This window comes from Lissotriton vulgaris, chromosome 8 (genome assembly GCF_964263255.1).
Source record: "Lissotriton vulgaris chromosome 8, aLisVul1.2, whole genome shotgun sequence".
Taxonomy (NCBI): Eukaryota; Metazoa; Chordata; class Amphibia; order Caudata; family Salamandridae; genus Lissotriton; species Lissotriton vulgaris.
In genome coordinates this window covers 426,112,122-426,137,247 of record NC_141696.1, presented here as the reverse complement: position 1 = coordinate 426,137,247, position 25,126 = coordinate 426,112,122, and the positions used below count along the sequence as shown (strand labels likewise).

At 48.6% G+C, this 25,126-nt stretch overlaps 1 protein-coding gene across 1 annotated transcript in view; it reads right to left on the bottom strand.

Annotated features, from left to right (window-relative positions):
• The window catches only part of TUBGCP5 (tubulin gamma complex component 5), a 523,861-nt gene that overhangs the window by 404,026 nt on the left and 94,709 nt on the right, over nucleotides 1-25,126 (bottom strand). Inside the window, exons 6-7 of the mRNA XM_086934193.1 lie at nucleotides 22,360-22,492; nucleotides 7,937-8,054 (exon numbers count right to left, since the gene is read on the bottom strand). Coding sequence (XP_086790319.1) covers nucleotides 7,937-8,054; nucleotides 22,360-22,492 — 251 coding nt within the window. The remainder of the gene's footprint in view (nucleotides 1-7,936; nucleotides 8,055-22,359; nucleotides 22,493-25,126) is intronic.

Here is a 25,126-nt window from a genome sequence, read left to right as displayed (position 1 = left end):
CGCATATCCCTGTACCCCCGACCAGTCTTGGAGGAACGCATCCGTCGCTTCTGCCAGAGGGTCGGGCGCCAGCTGAAATACCGCGAGAGCTGGTAGTCCAAGCGGGACGCGAAGAGGTCCACTGAAAATGGACCCCAACGGTCCGAGAGCTTGGCAAACAGGGCAGGGTCAAGCTTCCAAACGCTGGCGTCCAGGATATTCCTCGAGTGCCAATCGGCCACCTCGTTCTGGCGACCCGGCAAATATTCCGCCGTAACCGATACCTGGTGGTCCAGACAAAAGTGCCAGAAGTCCCTGGCCCGGTCCGCCAACATCTTGGACCTGGTACCGCCCAGGTGGTTGATGTAACGGACTGCCGACACGTTGTCCATCCTGAGAAGGACGCAGGATTGCACTCTGTCCTTGGTCCAACATTGCACTGCGAAGGAGCCCGCTAGCAACTCCAAGCAGTTGATATGCAAGGACTGTTCGAGAGCAGACCAGGCGCCGCCCGTGGAGAAATCTCCGCACCTCGCCCCCCAGCCGGAACGGCTGGCGTCCGACTATCACGATATCTGGGGCGGAACCGAAAATCGCACGGCCATTCCAGGCCTCCATGTGCGTAAGCCACCAATGCATTTCGTCCCTCACGTCCTCCGACAAGGGAATCAGCTGAGAGTACGTCAACCCCCTCCGCAGGTGGTACGCCTTCAAGCGCTGCATGGCGCGGTAATGAAGGGGTCCCGGGAAGATAGCCTGGATCGAAGAGGACAACAGGCCCACTAGCCTTGCCAGGTGGCGCAAGGAAATCATCTGCTTCGCTAGGGTTTGACGCAGCTCGTGCCTGATCCGCGCCATCTTCCTGGCCGGCAGACTCAAGGTGGCTGCCACCGAGTCTATGGTGAAGCCGAGGAACGTAGCGCACTGCATGGGAACCAAAAGAGACTTTTTCTCGTTGATCACGAACCCTAGGCCTTGTGAAAGGTTGACCGCAGACTGCAACTGTGACCGCAGCCTCTCGGGGCACTGGTCCATGAGCAGCATGTCGTCCAGGTACACTATCATTCTGACCCCTTGAGTCCGTAAGGCCTCCACCACTGGCCGCAACACTTTTGTGAAGCACCACGGTGCCGAGGAGAGCCCGAAAGGAAGAGTGGTGAACTCGTAAACCTGACCGTCCCACCTGAACTGGAGGAAACGCCGATGAGGGGGAAAAATGGGAATCGTTAAGTAAGCGCCTTTCAAGTCTAGCCTGACCATCCAATCGGACTGGCGCATGACATCGCGCAAGAGATGTATCCCTTCCATTTTGAAATGCCGATACACCAACCACTCGTTGAACTCCTTCAAATTTATCACGGGGCGACTGCCCCCATCGACCTTGTCTACCAAGAAAAGATTGCTTATGAAACCTGAGGGGTGCTCGCAAGCGCAACAAATCGCCCCTTTTTGGAGGAGGGCCGCGACCTCATCGCTCACCAAAGCCGCATCGCGCTGGGAAAAGGTAATGGGGCGAGGACGCTGTAGCTGACACGAACGGCCATGGAACTCCATTTGGAAGCCCTGAACCATCTGCAGCACCCAAGCATCGCTGGTAAGGGAGGCCCAGGCAGGAAAAAACTGCGCCAGTCGCCCCCCCACTCTCAAAGTCGCGGAAGGCAGCACACTCACCTCGACCACCGCCTTGCTGTTGGCCACGCTGACCTCCACGACCTCCGAACTTCTGCCCTCTAGTGGGGTAGAAATTGTTGAACCTGGCCTTGTCCTGATACTGGCCACGTCCGGAGCCTTGACCTCTATCCGAGCTGGCGCCCCGGCCGTACGAGCGGCCCCAGCCTCGTCCGGCCTTGTCGAAAACACGAGGCGCGAAGACTTTCTTAATATTGGACTGGGCACGATCCAGGGACATGAAGGTGGCCACAAATTTCCCTAATTCCTTGATGAACGGGTCACCGAACAAACCCCCCTGGGCCACTGCACCTGCCTCATACGAGGCGAGGTCGCCCAGCTTGGGATCCACCTTAATAAGCAGGGAACGCCTCCGCTCCGTAGAGAGGGCGCAGTTGGAGTTGCCAAGGAAAATGATGGCCCTCTGGGCCCAGTTGGACAGAACCTCCAGGGAGATCGCGTCGCCCGACACCTTGGCTTCCTCCGCCATATCCAAGATCTTGGTAAGGGGCCCGACAGCATCCAAAATCTTGTCCTGGCAAGTGCGCCAGGACATGTCGATTCCTTTCCGAGGGTCCTTGACGAATTTCTGAAGAAAGGTCGCCATTTTCGGGTCGATGTCCGGGGTCATGGCCACCTTGCCCTCCAACGAGGGCCGGGGACACTCCGCACGCAGGCGGCTCCTAGCATCCTTGTCCACCGGCTTCCTCAGCCTATTAGCGACGTACTGGGCCACCTTGTCACACGGGACCCACTCTGATGAACGGGGTGGACGATGTCGTCTGGGTCCAGCATGTCCGACGGACCTGCGGAGGATGAGGGCTGAGAGTGCAGCCACGACCGCGAAGAACAGGCCTCCTCCTCCGAGTCCGGAGAGTCGTCGTCGTCACGCTGCGGGTCCGGAGACATCGCAGGGGGAGAAAGCGGGGGAACCTCCGACGGAAGAGGAGCGGGAGGCTGCGCGTCCTCCAGGGCCTTGAAGGCACTCTTCACCCTAGCGAAAGCCGCCGAATCAACTCCCTCAGTGCAAGGCTTCTTGGGAGGAGGCGGGGTAGGGGGCGAATCCGGCCCAGAGGCCGGAGCCGGCGCCGGAAGCAAGGCGGCAAACTTGGCATAGGCCTCGTCCAGGCGCGCCGAAAGGCATTGCTCCAGGGGGACCATGGCCTGGTCCACCGCGCGATAGATGGAGTCGTCGACCGCCTGGTAGAAGTCATCGTCCAACGGGACATAGTTCAGGGGGTCTTCCTCTGGATAATTGTGCGCGTTCCCCTGCATAGCGAGGTAAATTAGGCTCTAGCAACGGGAACGAAAGACAAGACCAAATGATCCCTCCTGAGGGCACTCTACAGTCTGGGGAGTACCAGCGAGATGGGTGGCCCAAGACACACAATTAACGGGCAAAGCCCTGGAAACGCTGCAGCCCACAGAGTCTCGGGCGCCTCCCGGCAAAGCGTTCCCACAGCACAATTACGACCCCGTAGGGTGTTCGTCAAATAATACAACCCAAAGGGCATCCAGCTCTGCAGTAAATAAATGGCCACCGCGCATTTGTGCGCTTCATTCAGTTGTAATGGGGAAACCTAATTACGACCCCGCAGGGTGTCAGAGCCGGGAGGCTAGGCACGGGTCCGCTGGTGATAGGAGCGCGCCAGAACACTCTAGAAGCTTCTGGGAGCGGCCCTTCAGCAAACGAGACACCGGCCCCTGGTGGTAGCGCCACCACACCGCACACTACTGGGCAAGGATCGCGTAAGGAGCGCACTAGGCGTCCCGCGACCAATCAAGGGAATCTGTGGAGAAAGAACAGAAACCTGACACCCGGCCCAAAGGCCAAAGGCACCACACAGAAACCCAAAACCCAGGAGAGAAGGAAAAAAACAACTTAACTTGCTGCGAGCAGCGAAGAAAGAGGAGGAGACCAGTACAGTGGAGCATGATGGGAAGACACCGGTGCACGGACACTGTGATAGGACTCATGTTTGACTTTATTTTTTCCCCAAATGTTCATGGGAAAAGTAGTTGTGTTATTTTTTCTTGCTGCTGTAGAGAATAAAGCGATGAAAGAATGGCATAATCCGAAGCCTCCGGTCCTGACATAGAATTAGCATTTAAAAAACCTAATAAATTCAATGAAATAAAATAGATAGGTTTCACACCAGTTATAGTTAGCTGGAAATTTTAATGACATAAAACCATAGAAATTCCAACGTTATAGTAAGTTGGACTCACTATAACAAGCGCGCCTGCAATGCACTGCTGATTACGTCACATATTACATCACTCATGACATCGTCAGTGACATCACTCATGGCATCGTCAGTGACATCACTCATGGCGGCCGCTCCGGACTGTTTGGAATGTTGACAGACACCCGAAGCCAATCAGCTTTCCGCGCGCGAACACGCGTAGCGCGTTGGTTAGCGCCCCGGTGCGCGTACCGGGGAGCGCTTATAGATATATATATTTTTTTTAACCTAAATTACTCAAAATTCACTGGAGCACATATCTTGAGACACAGCAAAGGCACATCGGGCTACCAGTCCCTACAATTTTGCCAAGTTTGGTGGAAATCCATTCAGCCGTTCGGGCTAAAAGTGAGGTCGACCGCCCTATGGAAATTAACATGGGGAAAACATGTTTTGGGACCCCCCTTTTATCTCGGCCCCCGCTTGACAAATCCCCCCCCAAACTTTCAGGGAAGGACCGGGGCACCATGAGGCAAATTTGAGGAAATTTTCAGGCAGATTCCTCAACCGGCGCCAAAGTTATTCACAATAGAATGTTGAGATTTTGTATTGAAAATAATCCTAACTATAACTACCTACTGGCGACCGCCAGTAAGATAGATATGTATATATATATATATATATATATATATATATAACTGCTCGAGGGTTTGCCACACAAGTAGGAATCACTCTAACATCAGTGAAAGTTCAACCCAAAACCCTTTAATAAATGGTATGAACGGCATGCAGCATATCGGAAGGTTAAAGCAGTCACTTCGTGCGCCGTACGCATTTCGAGTATTCTCTTCCTCAGCGGCATAAACGAAATGGCGTGTGCTCCCACGGCTGCAAATTGTATTATACCCCGCCCCTCAATGGGCTGCCCGGATGGGACTGTGTACAATGCAGTCTGGGAGTTTGAGTCCTTCAATCCTGTATGGATCCACTTTCTTAGCTGCTCGACCTGTAAGGCTCTGTATGCGCCCCCGCACGTGCCTCCGTCCTTATCCAGCACTGATGTTCCAAGGTGAGGTAAGTAGATAGCTTCCCTCTTGGTCCACAGATTTCACGTGGTGGTGCATTCCCGACGGCTGGACCATAGGAAATCCGCAACATTCTATTGGGAATAACTTTGGCACCGGTGGACGAATCTTCGCGAATTTCTCAAAGAAGATGGCCCGCTCCTTCCCTGAAAATGTGGGGGGGGATTCGTCAAGCGGGGGCCGAGATAAAAGGGGGGTCCCAAAACGTGTTTTCTCCATGTTAATTTCCATAGGGCGGTCGAACTCACTTTTAGCCCGAACGACTGAATCTATTTCCACCAAACTTGGCAAAATTGTAGGGACTGGTAGCCCGATGTGCCTTTGCTATCTCTCAAGATATGTGCTCCAGTGGATTTTGAGTAATTTAGGTAAATAAAATAATGTATATATCTATGGCCACGCCCCAGTACGTGCACTGGGGAGCGCAGCGGGCGCGCCACGTGAGGTGCGCATGGAAAGCTGATTGGCTCTCGGGTGTCTGTAAACATTCGAAACAGTCCGGACCGGCCGCCATCTTGTGTCTCGGTAGGATAGACACACAAGAGGTGGAAAAAACAATGGGGGAAATGACCATAAGGGGGCAGGGTAGACACACCCTGACCCCCTAGGTTTGATGTGGGGGCTATAAAAGGGCCACGCAGGGCATAAACATTTTTTTTTTGATTTGCGCGGGGGGAGCGCCCGGTACGTGCACCGGGGAGCGGACTGGGGAGCGTACCATGGGGAAAAAAGAATGACAGAGGTTTAAAAAAAAATGTGCCTTTATTTATAAATTGGAAGTAGTTCTAAAAAGAACTGGTTTTTTTCTTCTTTTTGTTGTTTTATATTTTTTGTGTGTTTTTCTGAACATTTTGTACTTTTTTTGGCTTTTATGAACTAATTTTTAATTTTTTGTTATTTTTATGGGGAGAAACAAAAAACAGGGAATTGAAAATGGCTCAACTGGAGCAAAAAAAAAAAAAATTTGGATTTTTTGGGGCATTTGTGGTTGTCCCCAGCAAGGACGATGAGCTTTATGCTCAGTTCACCATAGGAGATGGTCTTACCACAATAAATACATGTTATTCGGACATCCCCAAACCGTGGTTGAATGCAAGGGATCGTCTCACTTGCCTCTGGTCCCGATGGAGTGGGTTGCTTTCTTTTGGAGGTGGTGCTTGAAGATTGGGGAGGGTTACTGGCCAGTCCCTCATCTCTGCAGCAGAATAGTTGATCGGATGCCTGCGCTGCATGTGGCGAATCATGGTGTTGTTTCCAAAAGAGTATTTTTTGTTAGGGTTCCCCCTTGAAAGTTCCATGCCACAGATTAGGCAAGTCACCTTGGCCACATTGACTTTTTTCTTGCCCTCTGGGATAGAAAAAAACTCCCATACTATGTGTGGTCTTGGCTGGTATGGGGTATTGTCTTCTTGCAGCCACCTTCTCCTCTCCTCCTCCTCCTCCTCCTCTTGTTGACCACCAATGTAATCTTGTGGTGGTCTTCTTGGGGGTTGTGGTGGTGGTGGTGGTGCAGATGCTCCAGCTGCTGCTGCTACTGTAGCCATTTTAAAGTACAAAATATAACACAAAGATATTAAAACAGGTCTTCCTCAGTCAAAGGACAAAGTCAGAATAAGGAAAAAAGGTGGGGTCTTTAATCATTTGGAAAAAAAAAACGGACTTGAACCAATGAAAAGTGTTATTTCCAGGTCACATGACTCAGGCCTTCGTCATTTTGAAACCAAAACTGTTCTGCACCAATGAAAAGTGTTATTTTCAGGTCACATGACCCGACGCGCTTACGCTACGTGCCCCAGGGCGCGCCCCAGGGCGCGCCCCGGGTCGCGTCGCGTAAACGCGTCGGATGTTTACGTTGCGCGATCGTATTCGCTTGAGTGCTTCCGGGTGCGCTTACGCCATGCGTATCACGCGGATGCGGCTACGCGATACGTCACGATGATGTTTTCGTTCGCTGCAATAGCGCTAACGGGACGCTAACCGGGAGCGCTCCAGGGCAAAAAAAAAAAAATATATATATATATAGTATTATATAAATATACAATATAGGATTCAATATCAAAAATATTACATTTCAGAGGTTTGAGGCCCTATATATAGTTCGGAATTAGCATTTAAAAAACCTATGAAATTCACTGAAAAAAACGTAGGTTTCACAGCAGTTATAGTTAGCTGCAAATTTTACTGACATAAAACCATTCAAATTTCACGTTATAGCATATAACATTTATTTTTCAGAAAGACACACATTCACTGGATGGTGTCATCAGTGATGTCATGAGTGATGCCACTGACCAAGTCATGAGTGATGTAATATGTGACGTCATCAGCAGCGCATTGCAGGCGCGCAAGTTATAGTGAGTCCAACTAACTATAACGTGGAATTTGCAGCTAACTATAACTGGTGTGAAACCTATGGTTTTTTCAGTGAATATATATATATATATATATATATATATATATATATATATATATATATATATATATATATATATATATATATATATATATTGAATTGAGATTACAGTGAAAATTAGGTGAATATGTGACTTTAAACGTAACATTTTACACTTAAAAAAAACACTTAACATTCACCAGTTCTAATTATCTGACATAACTATAACTCGCCCCCCCACCATGTACAGTGTTGTCATCAATTATGTCATTTCAGACATCATAATTGATTACGTCATTAGTGATATAATGTGAGGTTATAAGCAGTGATTTACTGATGTCAGAGGAGACAGAGTTCAACAAACAAAAATACTGATTAACGGATTGTGAAATTTTCTACTGTACACTACCCAACATCTACACAGCATGGATTAGTTGTCTGTGGATCACATTTATTACTCTGTGTCAGTGTGAGCGCATGCGTGTGCCTATCATGTGTTGTAAGTGCTGCTGTTAGTTTTAAGTTATACTTTGAAATTTTCCCCCACTTACATTTAAACAGTAGACATTATCAGACAGCCCTTTAACTGTACGTTTTCACAATGGTAATGTCATCAAACTTCTTACCACATAGCTGTTAAATTAGAGTGCAAATGCAAACTGTGGGGGAATCTAGGTGCTTTGGGTTTCCAATATTGAAGAACAACATGCTGCTCCAGCCAGCTACGTGCTTCAGGCTCTCCCACTAAAGTAAAAGAATAAACATGTTGGAGCAGAAAATTACATAAAAGAACAAATATGTCAAATGAGCAGTTTAATAAAAAAGCACATTAAATATTTATTTAACTGCAACTGTTTATATCCAACACGGTAACCTTCCAAGGAGCCCGAACTCAATGCCATCATTTTATGGTCCTTTCAGAAGTCAGGAGAAGACAACATGAAACTCTATTCTGAAAAGAAGAGGTCTGGAGCATAGCTTGTGAATTTACTGAACACATGGGAAGCAGATAGTTACAGCGCATTGCCAATGAGCAGCACTACAGTAATCCTCTGATATGAGCGCAAAGCTTCAGAAAAGATTGCCACAGAGAGGAAGGAAGGGGACACTCAAATACTTTATCAGATCAGCCGAATTGTAATCTAGCGATCAATGGGGTAATTATAGAGGTCACAACAGGATTCCCTCACACCCACACTGAACACATATCTTGGTAAAGATCTACATCTAAAGATCATCAAATTATTTTTACTCATAGGATTTTCTAAAGAGTCACGTGTAATTCAATACATTTTACAAAGAAGTTGTAACGTTTAGGCCAGGGGGAAGTATGAGGGTATGCAGCCAAGTACGAACGCAAATGACACAAATGGTTAGGGGACTACATCTACCAGAAAACCTAAAGGCATTCTCGGTCTTCTATCTCAACTTCCCTTTCTCTCCATCTATTTCCGATATAAGCGCCTCCTTTCTTGTGGTCTGGTGCTTGTCACCTGTGATCCTAGGGCAAGTTGGCTGTGAGATGTTGGCCTGATATGTGATGTCCATTATGCGAATGGGCACCTTGTATCAGTCCAAACAACCCTTATGGTGATGGTTGTAAAGTAAACCTTAAAGACCTGCTATCCTAGTGGTAGCATGGACAAAGCAGTCTTAGGCTAATACTTCAGAGATCATGTGAAGCCAATTTTTTTACAACAATAATCCCTTGAATACTAAATGAAAGGACACCACACAAGGTATATATCAAATATATATGTATTTATTTATAACACAACCCCTCTGCACTCTTTAGGAGGTCAGAGTTCGAGATACAGCACAAGTTACTCAATAAGCATACTATAAGTTACACAAATACAATTCTGCCCCACGGGCCTCACGAACCATATACTAAAGAAGTGGTATAAGAGCCACTTCAGGAAAGATGAATGGCCTAGGGCCTTGGAAATCGGTGGGGCTACACTGAGGAACCGAAGGGTAGGAAGCAGGAGTCCCACAGGATGCGTGTGTAGCGTCTAAACACACACACGGGTTCTCATAGACTTTCAATGGGAACGTAAAGTTTACAAAGTAGTTGATTTGGGACACTTCCAGTTAAATGAGGACACTTGGATAGTTATTACCCAAAGGAGCACCGGAGTACTCGAGCTACCTCACCCAGGGAAGCTGGATGCATAGGTGTTCTTTCGTGTCGGGTTTCGTCGTCGAATCCTATGGAGAGCTGCACAAAGATGCTGCAGGCGACCAGGAGGAAAATGTCCGGGTGGATCCAAGGGTGGATCAGAGAAGTGAAGAACCTGAAAGCAGAGGGGACAGAGTCTGGGTCACTAGCCAGTGACAAGGAAGGAACCAGGCGATGTCGAGATGCAATCAGGTGAAGAAGTGAAGCTGGTCTCTGCAGCCACGTGGACCAGGAGGCGACGACGACCAGGAGCTAGATACGGACTGTCCCACGAAGGATCTCGCTGTTGGCGGTGTCGGCTTCCAGGTCGGAGTCAACAAGCCTTGGCAAAGGCATCCCACACAGGAAGGGAAGCTCGGGTTCTTGTTCAGACCAGCAAGGTCTGTGGAGCTTCCCCTTGACAGGAAAGCAGGAGCAAGCAGGCAAGCAGCTTTGATTCAAAAGGATGTCTTCAGGAGGGCCACTAGCCAACGGGCTAGCAACCACGAAGACGCGTCGAAGAGAAATGCAGGCACAGGCCCCACGCGGCACTCGTGGAGTGTGGAGGGATGAGCTTCGGTGCACTTACTGCTCAGGTTGGGGCTTCTCAAACCCAAATGCACAACTTCAAGGACGCCTCAGAAGCTGCACAGTTAGCAAAAAGCAGGTACTGCAGGTTGTCCGGTCCCACTTCTCTCGTGTCCGCCACGGGTCTTAGCTTTGCTGTGGATGTGGCTCGGAGTCAGAGAAGTCTGGAAGTCCAGAGACTGCGTCGCTAAGTCTTCGGGCTCTGGCGGGAGCGTCGACAAAGCAAACCGGCAAGTCACTGATGGTGCCTGTTTGCACAGGGTGGTCACTCCTTGACCACAAGGGAGATTCTTCAGTCTTCTAGTTGCAGTAGAATGTCGAAGGTCCAGAGTTTCGTTTCAGAGTTTCAGTTCAGGATAATCTAATGTCTCTAGACACAGCTCCTAGCTTTATACTAATCTAAGGGGCTGGATTACCTGCTAGGTCCCTCCTATGGGTGGAACCTGGGAAGGGGGTGGTCACATCCCTTTCCCTTTGTCCAGTTTCCCGCCAGAGCTGGGGCTGAAGTGCCCCAGCAACTGGTTTGAACCGGGCTATGCATGGAGCACCTTGTGTACCCCAGGCAGTGTCTCATTTCTTTCAAGCCACCCTGCCCCAATACACTATAGCCTGTCTGGGGAGATGCTAGCACCTCCCAAGGCAGGAAACCTATTGTCCAGGCCTCCCCTGCCGGAGATTCGTCCAGCAGCACGAGGTCAGACTCGTGTCTGTGGCAGCAGCATCCATTTTGTGAGGCTGAGGCTCTGTTTAACTTTAACCGGGTAAAGCTACAACTACATGTGTTCTCCCTCTAGAAGGGTGGAATGCTACCCCCGCCGCCAGGACTGGCGGGGGTAGTATTCCAAAGCGTATGACACCTTAGACGACATGTTTTGATAAAGCCAAACCAAAGTTAGCATTAACCACGAGGATTATAATGCACTTAAGAGTATATGGTATGGCTACATCATAAAACAGGTATAAGGACATGGTTCCGAAAGCTGCAGACAGGCTCAGCTCATGCTAGAGCACCATCTCACATAAAACCAAGCACTCTGCCTTCAGGATTGTCAAGGCCTGCCATAGGAGTGACTTATAGGTATATATGTGTCTATATATAAGGGTAGATTTAGGAATACTATATCTAAGAAAGGGGAGATTAAACAACCTTGCCCCAGCTGAGTGATCAGCCAGTTGTGTCAGTTTGGATGGCCAGCCAGGGGTGGCATAATACATGCTGCAGCCCCTGGTAAGCCTTGGATGCACCTATGCCTTGGGTACCTATGGTACCCTATACAGGGGCTCACAAAGGTGCCCCAATACACAATTAGGTATGTACCTAAAGTACATGGTATGAATTTAGAGAGGGAACAGCTGGGCTGTGGGTCTGATTAGCAGGCCCACAGCCACACTAAAGTCGAAAAACCAGTGTATTAGAGCAAAAAGTGGGGGTGACCATAGGAAGCAGACCCTACTCTCCTACATTGGCCTCGAGAAGAGACGCCGCCCCGGCTTGCCAGAACGCGAAGATCCCGGATCATTATCCAGAGGGCGTTTTGCAGCTGACTCGTTTTGATCTATTTTCACGAGTTAGCGCTGGAGCGCGAACGCGTCTTTTAGTTTCCCTGCTATCACCCGCCGGCAAAGGCCGGGAACGAGGAAGTCCTGCTGTGCCTTGATCTCTAGGCTAGAACAGTTTAGAGTGTTTCTCGGACCGCCTTTCCTTGCGTTCGTGGTGGAGCGCGACCGCAATATCAGCGCCCGATGAGGCTCCCAGCAGGATTAGTCATCCCTGCCTTAACGACAAGCGCTGGAGTGCTCGCAAGAAGGCGAACTCTTCTAAGGATTTCCCTTGCTGTTCCACGCGCAGACAGGGCTACTGTCGCATACTCCTCTGGATTACCTTTTCGTTTTTTACATGGTTGGGCTGTTGAGGGGCTCTGATGAATTTCGGCAAATCTTGGATGGTACCAGTTTGTTTTCAACCTTGTGCACCTTGAACCATAAAGTCTATCTCAGCCTGGAAAGAAATACTCAAGATACAAGACTACTATATCAGATAAGTACATTCCTACAGTGACTTCTGTATTCAGAAGGTTCTTTCTGCTGAGTTTTGCTGTGCCCTGGATTATTAGAGGAAAAGAACACTTTAATTTCTTTACTATATTTTTACCTTTTGTGCCTTTTTGTTCTTAGGATGAATGTGGCAGACATTATGTAAGTGTAGACACACAATATCTATATATTTAGCTATACAGAGAAGGTGAGGCTAGGAAACTCATGTATGTTGTGTTGTGTCTCTCATACAGGGAACACGGGGCTTTCATAGGAGTGAAGCCTACAACGCCTGCATCCCACGCCATCGAGTGTTCCTGCTGCTACAGCTTTATTGTTTTGTTCATCCCTTTTTTTCCCTTCCCCTGCTGTGGTAAGATCTGTAGAGTGAGTTTATACCAGCTCACAGGTGGTGCCGCAGAAAGGGAAGAGGTTAACTAGCATCCTCATCGCACCGGCTGTACCCGGCTTTTCCAGGTTAGTCAACCAGTCTCTGCTGTGACAGAAGTGGCAAACAAAAAATTATACATGTATGAGCTATTCTTTAACTAATAGTTTTCTGAGGGCACAAAGAAGCCGGTAAGCATATGTCAAAGATTCAAATCGAATTCAGGGATGCTTGAAGAACTAATTCTCAAATAGCTTAGAAGTACAATTTAGCAAAGGGAGTGTTGTCCATACACAAAAGTGCAAGTCTTGATTGCTTAAGGGCGACTCTGATAACTACAAAGAAAGGAATGTCCGTCTTGAAAAACCGCATTTGAGGTAAATCACATCTTCCCTATTACATTTATTTTTAGTCTCAAGAGATTGTAGGTACTATTTGGTCAGAGCAACAAGACTTGGAGAGGAAACTATAAGACAATGAGCCTGATTTACAAGACAATCAGACTCAACTGTAAGCAACTGGGCTTGCCGAGGGCTATAATGTTAATCTGTACAAAAAGTACATATATTTTTTTAAGGATTTAGCATGCAGTTCACTGACCTTTACATCAGAAATACAAGTGACATTGAGTGCATCTAAAATTGAGGACACATTTGTTAACTAAAGAAGCTCAATCCTGCTGTGTTAGAAATGATGGTAAACGTGCAGGTATGAAAAACTTTCTTTACAAGGGGGAAATGTATCAGCCTGTGTTTTAACAATTGGTATCTTGAAAACGCATGGTTTATTACTTTTTTACAATAGACCATCTCTGAAATCTGTTGAGCTTTACTGTTAGAGCACTCAATGATAAGCCTAGACAATTGTGGAAGATGCACAGTAGACCAAGTAAGGCAAACAATTTACAGCATTATGAATGGTAACCTTAGTGAAACAAAATCAAATGTCTGTGAAATGGACAATCAAGGGCAAACTTGGTTGCTCTTCTGTGACCTCTGCTAGAGCCTTTCTTAAATAGATTCTAGAAGGCATGCCTGTCGAAGAACACAGAGTGCTTGATACTGCAGAACTATAAAAACCCTTGAGGTGTCTGTTCAAAGTGGAACCAATATCCCAATTCTCCAGTAGGGAAGGTCATATAGCACAAATCAGTCAGACACAGCAGGGGCTATTGCAGAGTAGCATTCCACAGTCTGGGCACTGGATGAAGTGCATGTGGGAGAAGGACAGTGAAAAAAGTGGCCATTAGAATGTGAGACGTTTTTGTGGGGTCTTGGGCTATGTTTACTGGGAAGTACTTTAAGTGCTCTGCTATTTAGCACTGTTGTCGCCGAGTCGCCAATAAGTACTACTGAACTTCAATTGGATAAACCAAGTTACTCTTGGACCCAGCCGGGGTCCGTGCAGGTAACAATGGTAGGGCGGTGGTGCCGTGTAAGGGGGGATTTCGAGGGACGATGCTGAGGGTAAATTAATTATTTATTTAATTTTTCCTCTGCATCATCCTTTGAAATCCCCCCCTTACATGGCCCCACCGCCCCACCATTGTTACCCGCACAGACCGCAGCTGCTTGGACCTACAGGTCTCCAGGGATGGTGAAGTTCAGCAATTATGGCTCACTTTAGACAGTGGTAGGAATCCAAAGTTCAGAGCAATAACATACAAATTAAATGTTCAGCCAGCGCTGAAACTTCAAATAAGAAACTGACAATTATTAACCCCTTTCATGCGGATGACGAACCCCAGCCGTCATGCACTACGGTGCTCGTGTGCTGATGACGGCTGGGGTTCGTCATGGCCCGCCCCTGTTCATTTGTTTACAGCACATGGGCGGAAACGGGCCAGCAGTCAAGGGGTTAATACATAACAGTTACCCAACAACAATATTGTACAGGCCATGGGATCCAAACCTGTCAAGTATTGTTAAAAGGATTTTGAGCTGTGGCTCAAAGATAGAAATTAACATTGACTGAAAGAGGCAGGCTCCAGTATAAGGACTGAGCCCTGGAAAACAAGCTTTGCTTTTCACTGCTGTGTCACAACTGCAGTGCATAAAAGAATTTTGAAATGCCTGTTTAAGAGCGTGGGTAAGTCAGGGACCCAAATAGAACTACAACATTATTAGCAAATGTTGCGAAGGAAAATGACATTCAATAAAAGGTGAAGAAAACCAAGTAAAGGGACTTGGGAGAGTCGGCAGAGAGACTGGTATAGGTAGGTACCACAATCACTAGTGTAATCAGTCACAAAAGTAGATATTCTAAGAAAATACAATGGTAGAGATGCCCCAGTCAGGAGAATGTTTTAGTCCACAATTTCTAAAGCAGCTGAGAGATTCAACATGATTAGGATAGTAGAGAGGTGGTTGCAAAAAGGGATTATGATTACATTTGAGGCATGCAAGAAGGTAGCTGTAATGTGGACCAGTTTCGCAGAATTAGATTTTCTTGGGTTGCAAAGAGCAATGGATTGTTGCTGGTGAAAAGACTCCTTTCAAAGACGTTGAAGAAAAATTAGAGTGAGAAACAGAAAATAAGTTGAATAAGATTCCACTATTGAACTTGGGTTTGAATTAATTACTGAAACAAGATTACCTGCCCCTGAACCATAATTTAGCCCTGCTCATTTTCATGTGCACTACGCTTTGCAAGCATGGAGCATATGTGCCAGGAAGACATACCTAGAGAGAGTAAAGGTATTTGGTGGATTAAGAGCAGTGATCGAGGTAGGGACAATGGACTAGACCAAGTAAAGGACGGACTTCTTGAACAAATGATGCAGACAAGTTGTTAAGATAACTTGGGGACATTAGCGACACGGCTGCAGGAAAGTCAAATAGGACATGTAGGGGTGAGAAATGTAGATGAAGAGGTCAGTCACTGGCAGTTGCTGGTGTTTTATTTAAGAAAAAGGTTGAAATGTAAGGAGTCTTTAAAGAAAAGGACTTGCTAATAGATATGTGATATTAAGCAAGAAGGGAGGGGGGCGTGGCTTGGACGCCGATCGGGATGGCGGCGTGAGCTTGCAGCTCCGTGCAGGGTCCCGCTATTTCTCCTGAAAACGACACCCGGGGAGACCCCTGATAGGCACAACTGGCCTGCGAGGTGTTGGAGAACCACTGGAGAGCGGCTGAGAGCTCTTGGGCGACCGCTAGTGTCACTGAGACCTTGAGAGACGACGCCCGAGGTGTTGCCCGGAGTGCGAAGAAAATGGCGGCGGAGAGGGTCGATGGTCTCTGAACCAAAACTGAGGAGGATTGGCGTCGGCCTACAGGGTGGCCCACCTTCGGCGAGATTGGAGTTGCGGGGACGTGCTGGCATAGACCTGTGGGGCAACTGGGGGCTTGGGGGCCAGGGTTGGACTGGTGTACTAGTTGTACGCACTCGTTTATTCATCCCCCATCCCCCCTACCCCAGGTCCTGACAACAGTGGAGCGGGCGGCCCTAGTACTCCTGGTTCTTTGAGCTGCTGGCACCGAGGAGGTACTCTACCACAATAACTGCTGGTGCGCAAGTCCCCCGGGCAGGGGTTACCGAGCACTGGTGAAGATCGGGCGTGTCCGTGCGACGACGACAGAGGCCTAAGATGGCGGCTGCGGGAGGAGCAGCCATTACGGAGCAGGCCCGGGAGGACTCGACCGCGCTATCCCAGGTCGATGAGGCCTCCCCGCTGATGATGGACCAGGAGCAGAGACTGAACCGCCGCCTGGATACTATCTTGGAGGCCATCACCTCGACCAAGGAGGCATTGCAGCAGGACATTGCGCAGGTCACCACGGGGCTGGGTCTCCTGAGGGCGGATCATGCCAAGCTAGCGGACAAAGTAAAGGACCATGAGCAGCTGCTTCTAGACCTGAAACCGGCGGTGGTGACCGCGGAACATAAGATTACGGACATCCTCAACCGTTTGGACACGCTGGAGAGACGTGCGGAGGATGCTGAAAGCCGTAATCGGCGGAACAACGTGCGGGTCGTAGGCCTGCCGGAGAGAATTGAAGGGGATGATGCGGTGGCCTACATGGAGAACTGGTTCCGGACGGTGGTGGCACCGGAGGGCCTCACCTCCTTCTTCACGTTGGAACGAGCACACAGGGTGCCGGCTCGCCCACCGGCGCTCGGCCGCCCCCCTAGACCGATGGTGGTGAAGCTCCTCCATTATAAGGATCGGGACCTGTTAATCCAGAAAGCTCGAGCATCGGGCCCATTTGAGGTAGAAAATAGTAGAGTCACGATTTTCCCGGATTATACACAGGCGGTCCAGAAGAACAGAGCGTCCTTCCTGGCGGTGAAAAAGGAGCTGAGGGAGGAGGGCATCCAGTACTCATTGCTCTTCCCGGCTAAGCTGCGAGTAATCCTGGATGGGAACACTCAATTTTTCCAAACTCCTGATGAAGCGTGGTCATGGTTAGAATTGTATCGTGCCGGCACGGACAGGACTGGCAAGAGTCAGCGAGAGAGGCCTAAACCGCTTCAGGTCCGGAAATCCCAATGGATCCGCTCCCGCAACAAGCTTCAGAGAGCGAAACGGGAGGCTCAATTGGCCGCGGACAAAAGAGGGGCGCTGGCAGCAGGGGAGTGACCTGGCTGTATCGGACTCTGGCGAGGACGGCAGCAGGACTGGAGAGGAATTATCGGAGGCGGAGAGCTCGAAGGGCCCGGTGGTCACCCCACAGACTTCCGACGAGATTTTTCATGGCTGACTCATGTATGGGACTTGTGACATTGTATTTCTCGCAGGGAACTGTTCTGTTGGTGCTAGAAGGGCTGCCAGGTAGGGTGTGGCATCGGCACTGCGGGATGGAAGGCGCGGGTGCGGGCTCTGCCTGCCCGGGGTCGGCGATAACTCACCCCCTCGGGGCCCTTAAGGCCTTCTGTGGTGGTGACCACAGATTAGTCGGATGTGTGCTTTGTTTAAGGTTTGGATCAGGGCTGGAACTGGGTTTGTAGACTCTGTCCTGGGGAGTGGGGTTTGGGGAGTTTTTTCTATTGTTCTTTTGGGGGGGGCAACTGCTACGATGTGGGCAATGAATGGCTACACCTGAACTGGATCGTTATGCTTTGGCATGGGGACGTTACCTAACTTGAAATGCCGAACATGGAATGTCCGAGGACTGCGAACTATGGTCAAATGCCACAAAGTACATGCTTATTTGGTGAGGCGGGGGGTCCAGATTGCCATGTTGCAGGAGACTCATTTAACTAAACAGGAATGCACTGCGTTGCAAAAGAGATGGCGAGGGCAGGTCTTTGGAACCACTTATTCCGCGTTTGCTAGAGGGGTATTGATATGGGTACGAGCGGGGGTACCGTTCCAGGTGTTGAATCAGCTGGTGGATCCTGAGGGTAGATATGTGGCGGTGGAGGGGAGGTTATATGGCCGGGATGTGGTCTTGTGCTGTGTATATGCTCTGAATGTTGACCAGGCTCGCTTTTTTGATGGCTTATCCAGCTCACTGGCCTCTTTCCTGGCGGGTCCTGTGCTTCTGGGAGGGGACTTCAACTCGATCACGGATGTTGTTCTGGATAGGTCTCACCCTCCACTGGTCGATTCCCCAGTGCGTAGACTAGCTGCACAAAGGAAGGATTGGCAGGAAAGATGGGGTCTTTGGATGTATGGCGGGAGCAACACCAGGGTGGTAGGGACTATTCCTTTTTCTCGGCCCTCCATGCTCTACATGTTAGGATCGAACCGGTCCTGTGCAGTGGGTCCCTAGCTACATTGGTTACTCATACGGAGTACCTGGCCAGGACCATCTCGGATCATAATCCTTTGCTGGTGCATGTACAATGGCAGCGTGCGAGACCTGCGATCCCAACATGGCGGCTTCGGCCCGACACCTTGGAGGACTCGGTGTTTAGTGCCGCGGTCCAACAGGGCATAGACCAATACTTTGATGAGAACGAGTGGACAGCTACTTGTAGGTCCACTGAATGGGACGCGATGAAAGTGGTGGTGAGAGGAGTGTGCATGGGTAGATTTTCGAATGCTCGAACGTCGGTGTTGAATGCGCTTACTAGGGCGGAAGAGAAGTTGAGGGAACTGGAACAGCGCAGACCGGACCGACCGGACTTACAAGCCCGGTTACTGGAAGCCAAGGAGGTGGTGGCTACCGAAATGGAACGGCTGCGGAGTTATGATTATAGACAATATGCCATTAAAGCACATGCTGAGAGGGATAAGGTAGGCACTTTACTGGCCCGGCTAGCTAACCCTGAACTCAGAGGCTGCCCAATCTTGAGCATAAAAAATACGCTGGGGGAGATGGTTTATTCACAGACAGCGGTGATGGAATGTTTTCGGACCTATTATACTGAGTTATATGAGAGTCAACTGGGGGTGGAGGCCTGGGAGATCAGTGAATACTTAGAATCAATGCAGCTTCCGGTGCTGGATGACGACGATGCGAAGGACTTGGGGGGACCTATCACGCTTGCCGAGATCAGGGCGGCCATTAAACATATGGCGAGGAATAAAACGCCCGGGGTAGATGGCCTGCCGATCGAATTTTACCAGAAATATGTGGATAGCTTGGCGCCTAGATTACTGGCGGTGTATGGGGAGGCTCACAGGCTGGGGAGTCTGCCCAGATCGATGAGGGAGGCGTTGATAGTGCCATTGTTGAAACCCGGCAGAGAGGCATCTGATGTCAGATCATATAGGCCGCTGTCCATGTTGACAGTGGACTACAAGATATTGAGCCGTATTTTGGCCACCAGGTTGGCCCCGCATATGACCAGGTTGGTGCACAGGGACCAAGCGGGGTTTATCCCTACGAGGAACACGGCGCTTAATATTCGTCGTCTGATTGGGATATTGGACGGCGCAACGGAAGCGGGCGGCGAACCGGCGGTGTTATCTTTGGATATTGAGAAAGCCTTCGATAGCCTGGAGTTCGTCTACTTAGATGAAGTCCTAGTGAAGTTTAGCATTGGCGAGGGGTTTTGTAGATGGACGAAGGTGTTGTATTCCTCGGCTACAGCACGGGTGCGCCTGGGCACTCTGGTATCCGCGGCTTATGCGGTTTGTAGAGGGACGAGACAGGGGTGCTTGCTCTCCCCACTGCTGTTCGCACTGGCGATGGAACCATTAGCGGCGCACGCCAGGTCGGGAGTCATGTACACGGGGATCGACGGAGGCGGGCAGTCGCACTATATATCACTGTATGCGGATGATTTGCTGCTGTACATGGCGGACGCGGAGCGGGCTCTGGAGGGGGCGATGGATATGCTGTCCGAGTTTGGTCGGTTGTCGGGCCTCAAGGTTAACTGGACGAAGACTTGCGTCTTTCCGCTCAGGGCAGACGTGCCGTGTCCCGTTCGTGATATAGGGGTGGTCTGGGAGCCTTCTTGCTTCACTTATTTGGGAGTCCGTATCTACCACGAGGTCGCGAACTTATTGGAGGGTAACATTGGGCGATGTATAAGAGCACTGAGAGGCTGTATGTCCTTTTGGGCTTCCCTCCCTTTGTCGGTGTTGGGTAGAGTAGCGCTACTGAAGATGGTTGCGCTCCCGCGGCTACTGTACTATTTTCGCACGCTGCCCATTTGGATCCCTCAGAGGATCTTTAAGGACCTGCGGACGATGACAATCGATTTTCTTTGGGGGCACGGTCGCCGTAGGGTGGCATTGAACACTTTGCTTCGACCCAAGCTTGAGGGGGGGGATGGCGGTCCCCGACTTTGAGTTGTACTACTTGGCCGCGCAGCTTCAGGTCCTCACACAGCACGTGGCTAGGGTATTCAGAGGGCCAGAACACGAGCGAGAGCATGGTATACAACATCATGTCCTGGCTTACATTATCATGCAGCAGAGACTGGAGTTACGAGGCCTCACAATGGAGGAGAAGACGCTCAGGTTGTGTTGGCAACGGAGTTTGAGGAGAGCGAAGGCGTCCCGACCGTATGCGCCAGCGATACCGCTGGGAATGAAATCGAAGTGGGAACTTAGCATAGGTAGGCCCATTCCGGACACGGTGTGGGGTCATATCCTTAAACGCACGTGGAAGGGTACGAGGAACGCACGCTTTCAGCAGGTCCATTTTTATGTGCTGCACAGGGCCTACCTGACCCCGGAGAAGATTAAAAGGTATTTCCAGGTGCAGGAGGCGAGATGTCCGAGATGCCTAGCACTGGAGGCTGATCTAGATCACTTGTTATGGGGCTGCCCGAAGCTGGAGGTTTACTGGGCGGAGGTTGGGGAACTCCTAAATGCAGTGACCGATCGAGAGGTGGATTTTGACATGGCGGCGTGTTTGTTGCTCTGGTTCCCACACACGAAGAATACTAAGGTGACGAGTAAATTTATTGATCTGGGGCTGATACTGGCACAGAGAGAAATCACTTGGCACTGGAAGGCTAAGGAGGGACCGTCTGTGAGGAGATGGGTGAATGAGCTGCTGAGGTGGTCTGAATGCGAGAGTGTGCTCCGTATGAGACAGGCAGTCAAGCTTGACAATGAAAAGAGCCTAGAAGCAGCGCGAGCGTGGGAGATGATAGTCCAAGCGTTGCGTGACTCCATGGTGGAGGACGAAGACTGAATTGATTGTGTATGAGGACTCCATGAGGCTTATGAGTATGGAGGTATCATTTGATCTGTAGCGGAACCCATAGTGGCATTAGGAGCATGGCCCACATCGTTAGCGGTTGCTAGGGGGGGGGGGGGGGGCTGGGGGGGGTGTTGGGATTGTTGGGGGGGTGGGTTAGGCACCGGGACCCAGGCCGGGAGGCAGCGGTGATCCCCGGGTTGGCACTGTCCTAGTGTGGCGGGAGTACTTGGCTACATGGCAGGGTAGAGTCAGGGACACATGGAACTGTTATGATAGGGGCCCACCACCGGAAGACCTGGGGGTTAGGATGTAATATCACCTATGTGGCTGGACTGTTAGGATATGCTAGACGGGGTTGGGGAGGGTCAGGTGTTTAGGGGGGTAAAATGCAGATACACGAAGCGATCATTGACCAATTGTCCCTCAGGGATGCTCACTGTGATGTTCTTGCTGGAAATTTGGGTTACTGCGCCGCCCGGCCTCCGGGATACGGGCAGAATGGCTGTGTACGATCTATGGTTTACTTGATCCATGCGGAGGGACACCATGAGTGTGCTGGTTGATTTATTATATGCAATGGTTTCTAATTCTGCAATAAAAACAAATTAAAAAAATATATATATATATTAAGCAAGAAGGGACTCACCCATCAATATAACTATCGTAGAAAACTGTTAAGGGAGAGAAAAGTGTGAGGAAGCAGCAATGTTTACTGCAGATCCAAAGGAGGGAGATAGATTCAATGTAGAGATCCTATGATGGCTGTATAACATTGTCTTGGAGTTGGAGGTTACGAGGTATGACGAGGGAAAAGGCACCAAGAAGGGCACCTGGTTCCTTGAAGAATGCTCTTAATTGGGAAGGTGGTTGCAGAGAGGGTGAGGAGGGAAGGGGTGCCTGAGGCAGGTAGATAATAAAGGAATATGAGAAATTGTAGTCTGTGCTTGGTGCAGGACAATGCGGTGTGTGTATTAATCTTACTTCACAGGTTTTTTTTCCTGAAGCTGGGAGAATGGATGAATGTTGTATCGGTTGTGTGTAATGTCATTGGAGTTTTGGGATCAGAAGTCTAAAGCCATGTCAGTGATGGGGGTGAGGAACTATCTGAACAGTGTTCTAAGGCTGTTGACAAACTTCCAGCTGTTTTATGTGTTATTACCTTCTTCTAGGGATTTAAGGATCTAAATCAGCATCTCAGAAGACAGATGAATAAAAATGTCCTTCAACATAATCATTCAACAGTGAGTATGCACTTTGACTAAGATCGCCAAGACAAGTCTTTATGTTTGAATTAACTAGGCAAGAAATGTACAAAATATTTGAAGACCAAACCTTTCCATGAAACATGTGGGTCAGTTTTCTTGTTTTGATCATGATCTTCTTGTGGAGTTCCATCCTCTTGGATTCCAGAGTCTTCTCTGCTCAGGGAATCATTAGCATCTTCTTCACTGGCATCAGACCAATCCTATGAACATTTAAATACAACATAATGAACTTGGAATAGACATAAGAATTTGTGGTTAAACTATATCCCTATTTGCCACAATATTACATTAAGATGTGAATATTACATTTAGAAATGAAAAATCGGAAAAGAAGAGTAGAAGACAGAACTTGGTGTACACATGACTGATATTTGGCATTTAGAAATAATGTCATAGGGAAATATTGTGCATCGTTTTGAAATTAAAATTGCCACACCACAGGTGTGGCAGACACTAGGTATTGTACTATGCTGTTTTTCTGCCACAAAACAAGGCCACATCATCAAAATCATTAAATTAAGATAGGTCCAAGGTATGACAATGTTTTACTAGTCCACAGGACAGTGAGATTTTCCAAAACTAGTGTGATAAAGCTTGTACTTTCTTGTACTGCGCTGCGTTCTGTTAAAAGGGTGCAAGATGGAAAGCTGTTAACCACTGGTAATACATAAATCAAATTTTCATTGCCCTATGGAAAGTATTCACACAAACTGTATATCAGTGAAGTGGGCTCCAACATCACTTCTTCCGCCAGCTGTATTAAACCTTACTTAAGTTACTTAAAATTCCATGAGATTTCTCGGTCAGCTCAACAGTGTCCTAGTAAAATATTTTTTCCTACATTTAACAGAAGCCCAGCATTGATAGTTTCTACAGATTCATATGCTTGGTATTAATTAGCACTGGCATTCATGAAACTACCCCAACATTGTGGTATGTGTAAAGTTTCTTGTACATCACCGGGACCATCCACTCAGCAATCCGTCCTTTTGTGACCAACTTCCCAACTGCTTGCAGAGCATGAGGCAAAAAGTCCTGATGTGCCTTATGTGTTTAGCACTCACTTCCTTGGTATTAGAGGACTTAGAACAAGAACACCAAGTGGGATCCCTCTTTCTACACAACTGGAAGACAGGAGATGCATTTCCATTGTCCTAAACTAAAGGGCCGGATTAGGGTGGTTCTCCTTTAAAGTGTCCTTTCCAGACGGTTCTCCAGACACAGCCTCTGTGTAGAGTGATACTTCACACAGTAGGGCAATCCCCAACCAAGAACACCCACAAAAGAAGTAAACATGTGAAACTTTCTGGAACTGGCTTTCATCAACCCAACTAAGGGAATTATTGGTTAATACAAAAGGCCAGCCCTCACCTAATGGCTATCTTACCTTGCACAACAGAGTCAACTGCTTCACCCCTCGCCCCTACCGTCCAGCAAATAGCATTGTGCGGAAAAAGGGATACAAATTATTCAACAGCTAATGGCTCAGCAAAAGACCTAACTGAATAACTAAAGAAGGCTTGTTTCCACTCCCCTTCAATTCACTGTTTAGGTCTCCTGCCTCCTGCTTCAGGAATGTTAGCAATACACTCCACTTCTGTGGGGGAAAAAACCTCACCTCCATCTTGTTCAAACGAAGGCCTGGGGATTTCAAAATTGATCCCACTGGCCTCCATTACTCTGTCTCACTCAGACACAAGATGCACGTGCCACATAGGCTACACACATCAACATGCATAAGACGCAACTTGGATTTTAGTGCAGAGAACTGGGTAAGTGCCTTGAAGCTGAACTTCAGCAGTGAAGCTGAACCTCAAGTAAGTGCACTAGGTGACCTCCACTCCAGTGCTCCAGAAAAAAAAATGTTTGACCACACCATGGATTCTTAAAATATGGTATGCTGCCATCACCGCTCTATGTGCTAAGCATATGACAGAGATAATATTCTGCTGTCAATAAATGAAGGCATGCTTGGTGAGTACCTCCAGGTCACAGCACAAGTCCAGGACATACGTAGGTCAGCAAAAGACCTAGGCTTTTTTGCAAAAACTAGATTAGCTTGAAGCCAGGACCAAAATTCAAGAGTCAGGAGACAAAAAAATAGAAGCGTTACAAGCAGTCAGCTACTAAGGGCAGTGAGACCCATCTTTACACCATGAAGGGGTCCTTACGGTAACAACACAGGGGGAAATAAATAGTCTTGGCTGTTAGTTTGTGTAGTCAATAAAGAGATGCAAAAGTTCAAGTTAACATCAATTAGGATACGGTCCAAAGCTATATACTTGTTGACAAAACATTTAGATCTCAAAAGTCCAATTTATTGCAGGGTCCACCAAAATACAGTGTCCTGATAAATTTATACTTAGCACCCTAGAGAGGATTAAAAATAAATTAGCTCTGTGTAGCCCAGCTGTGGATTGATACATCCTGAAATAATCTGTTGGAAATAACCATGGATAGTGGCGAGTCATACCCTGTTTATGCCACTATGTGATATCCCCATGTAGGAGGGATGGGTGGATATATGGATGCGGAGGCTGGGTTGTTTTACTAATTTTAAGACTTTATTTTGTTTCTCGTGCGAAAAGTATATGAATGACTACTGTCGCACATTCCTGGGTTCACAATGGATATCATCCGTTTTGACATACTTTGTCTTTTCCTCTTTTTGCAGGTCCTACCACGAGGTTATCGCCGCTGGCATCCTCGAAGAAGGAAAGTGCTATAACTATCCACTCAAAAATACTAAGTTTGTTCAACCTTCACCAACACCCATGTGAAGAACTGTAACAAGAAAGGTAAGAACAAGGTAAGCGTGGGCTCTCCACCACATG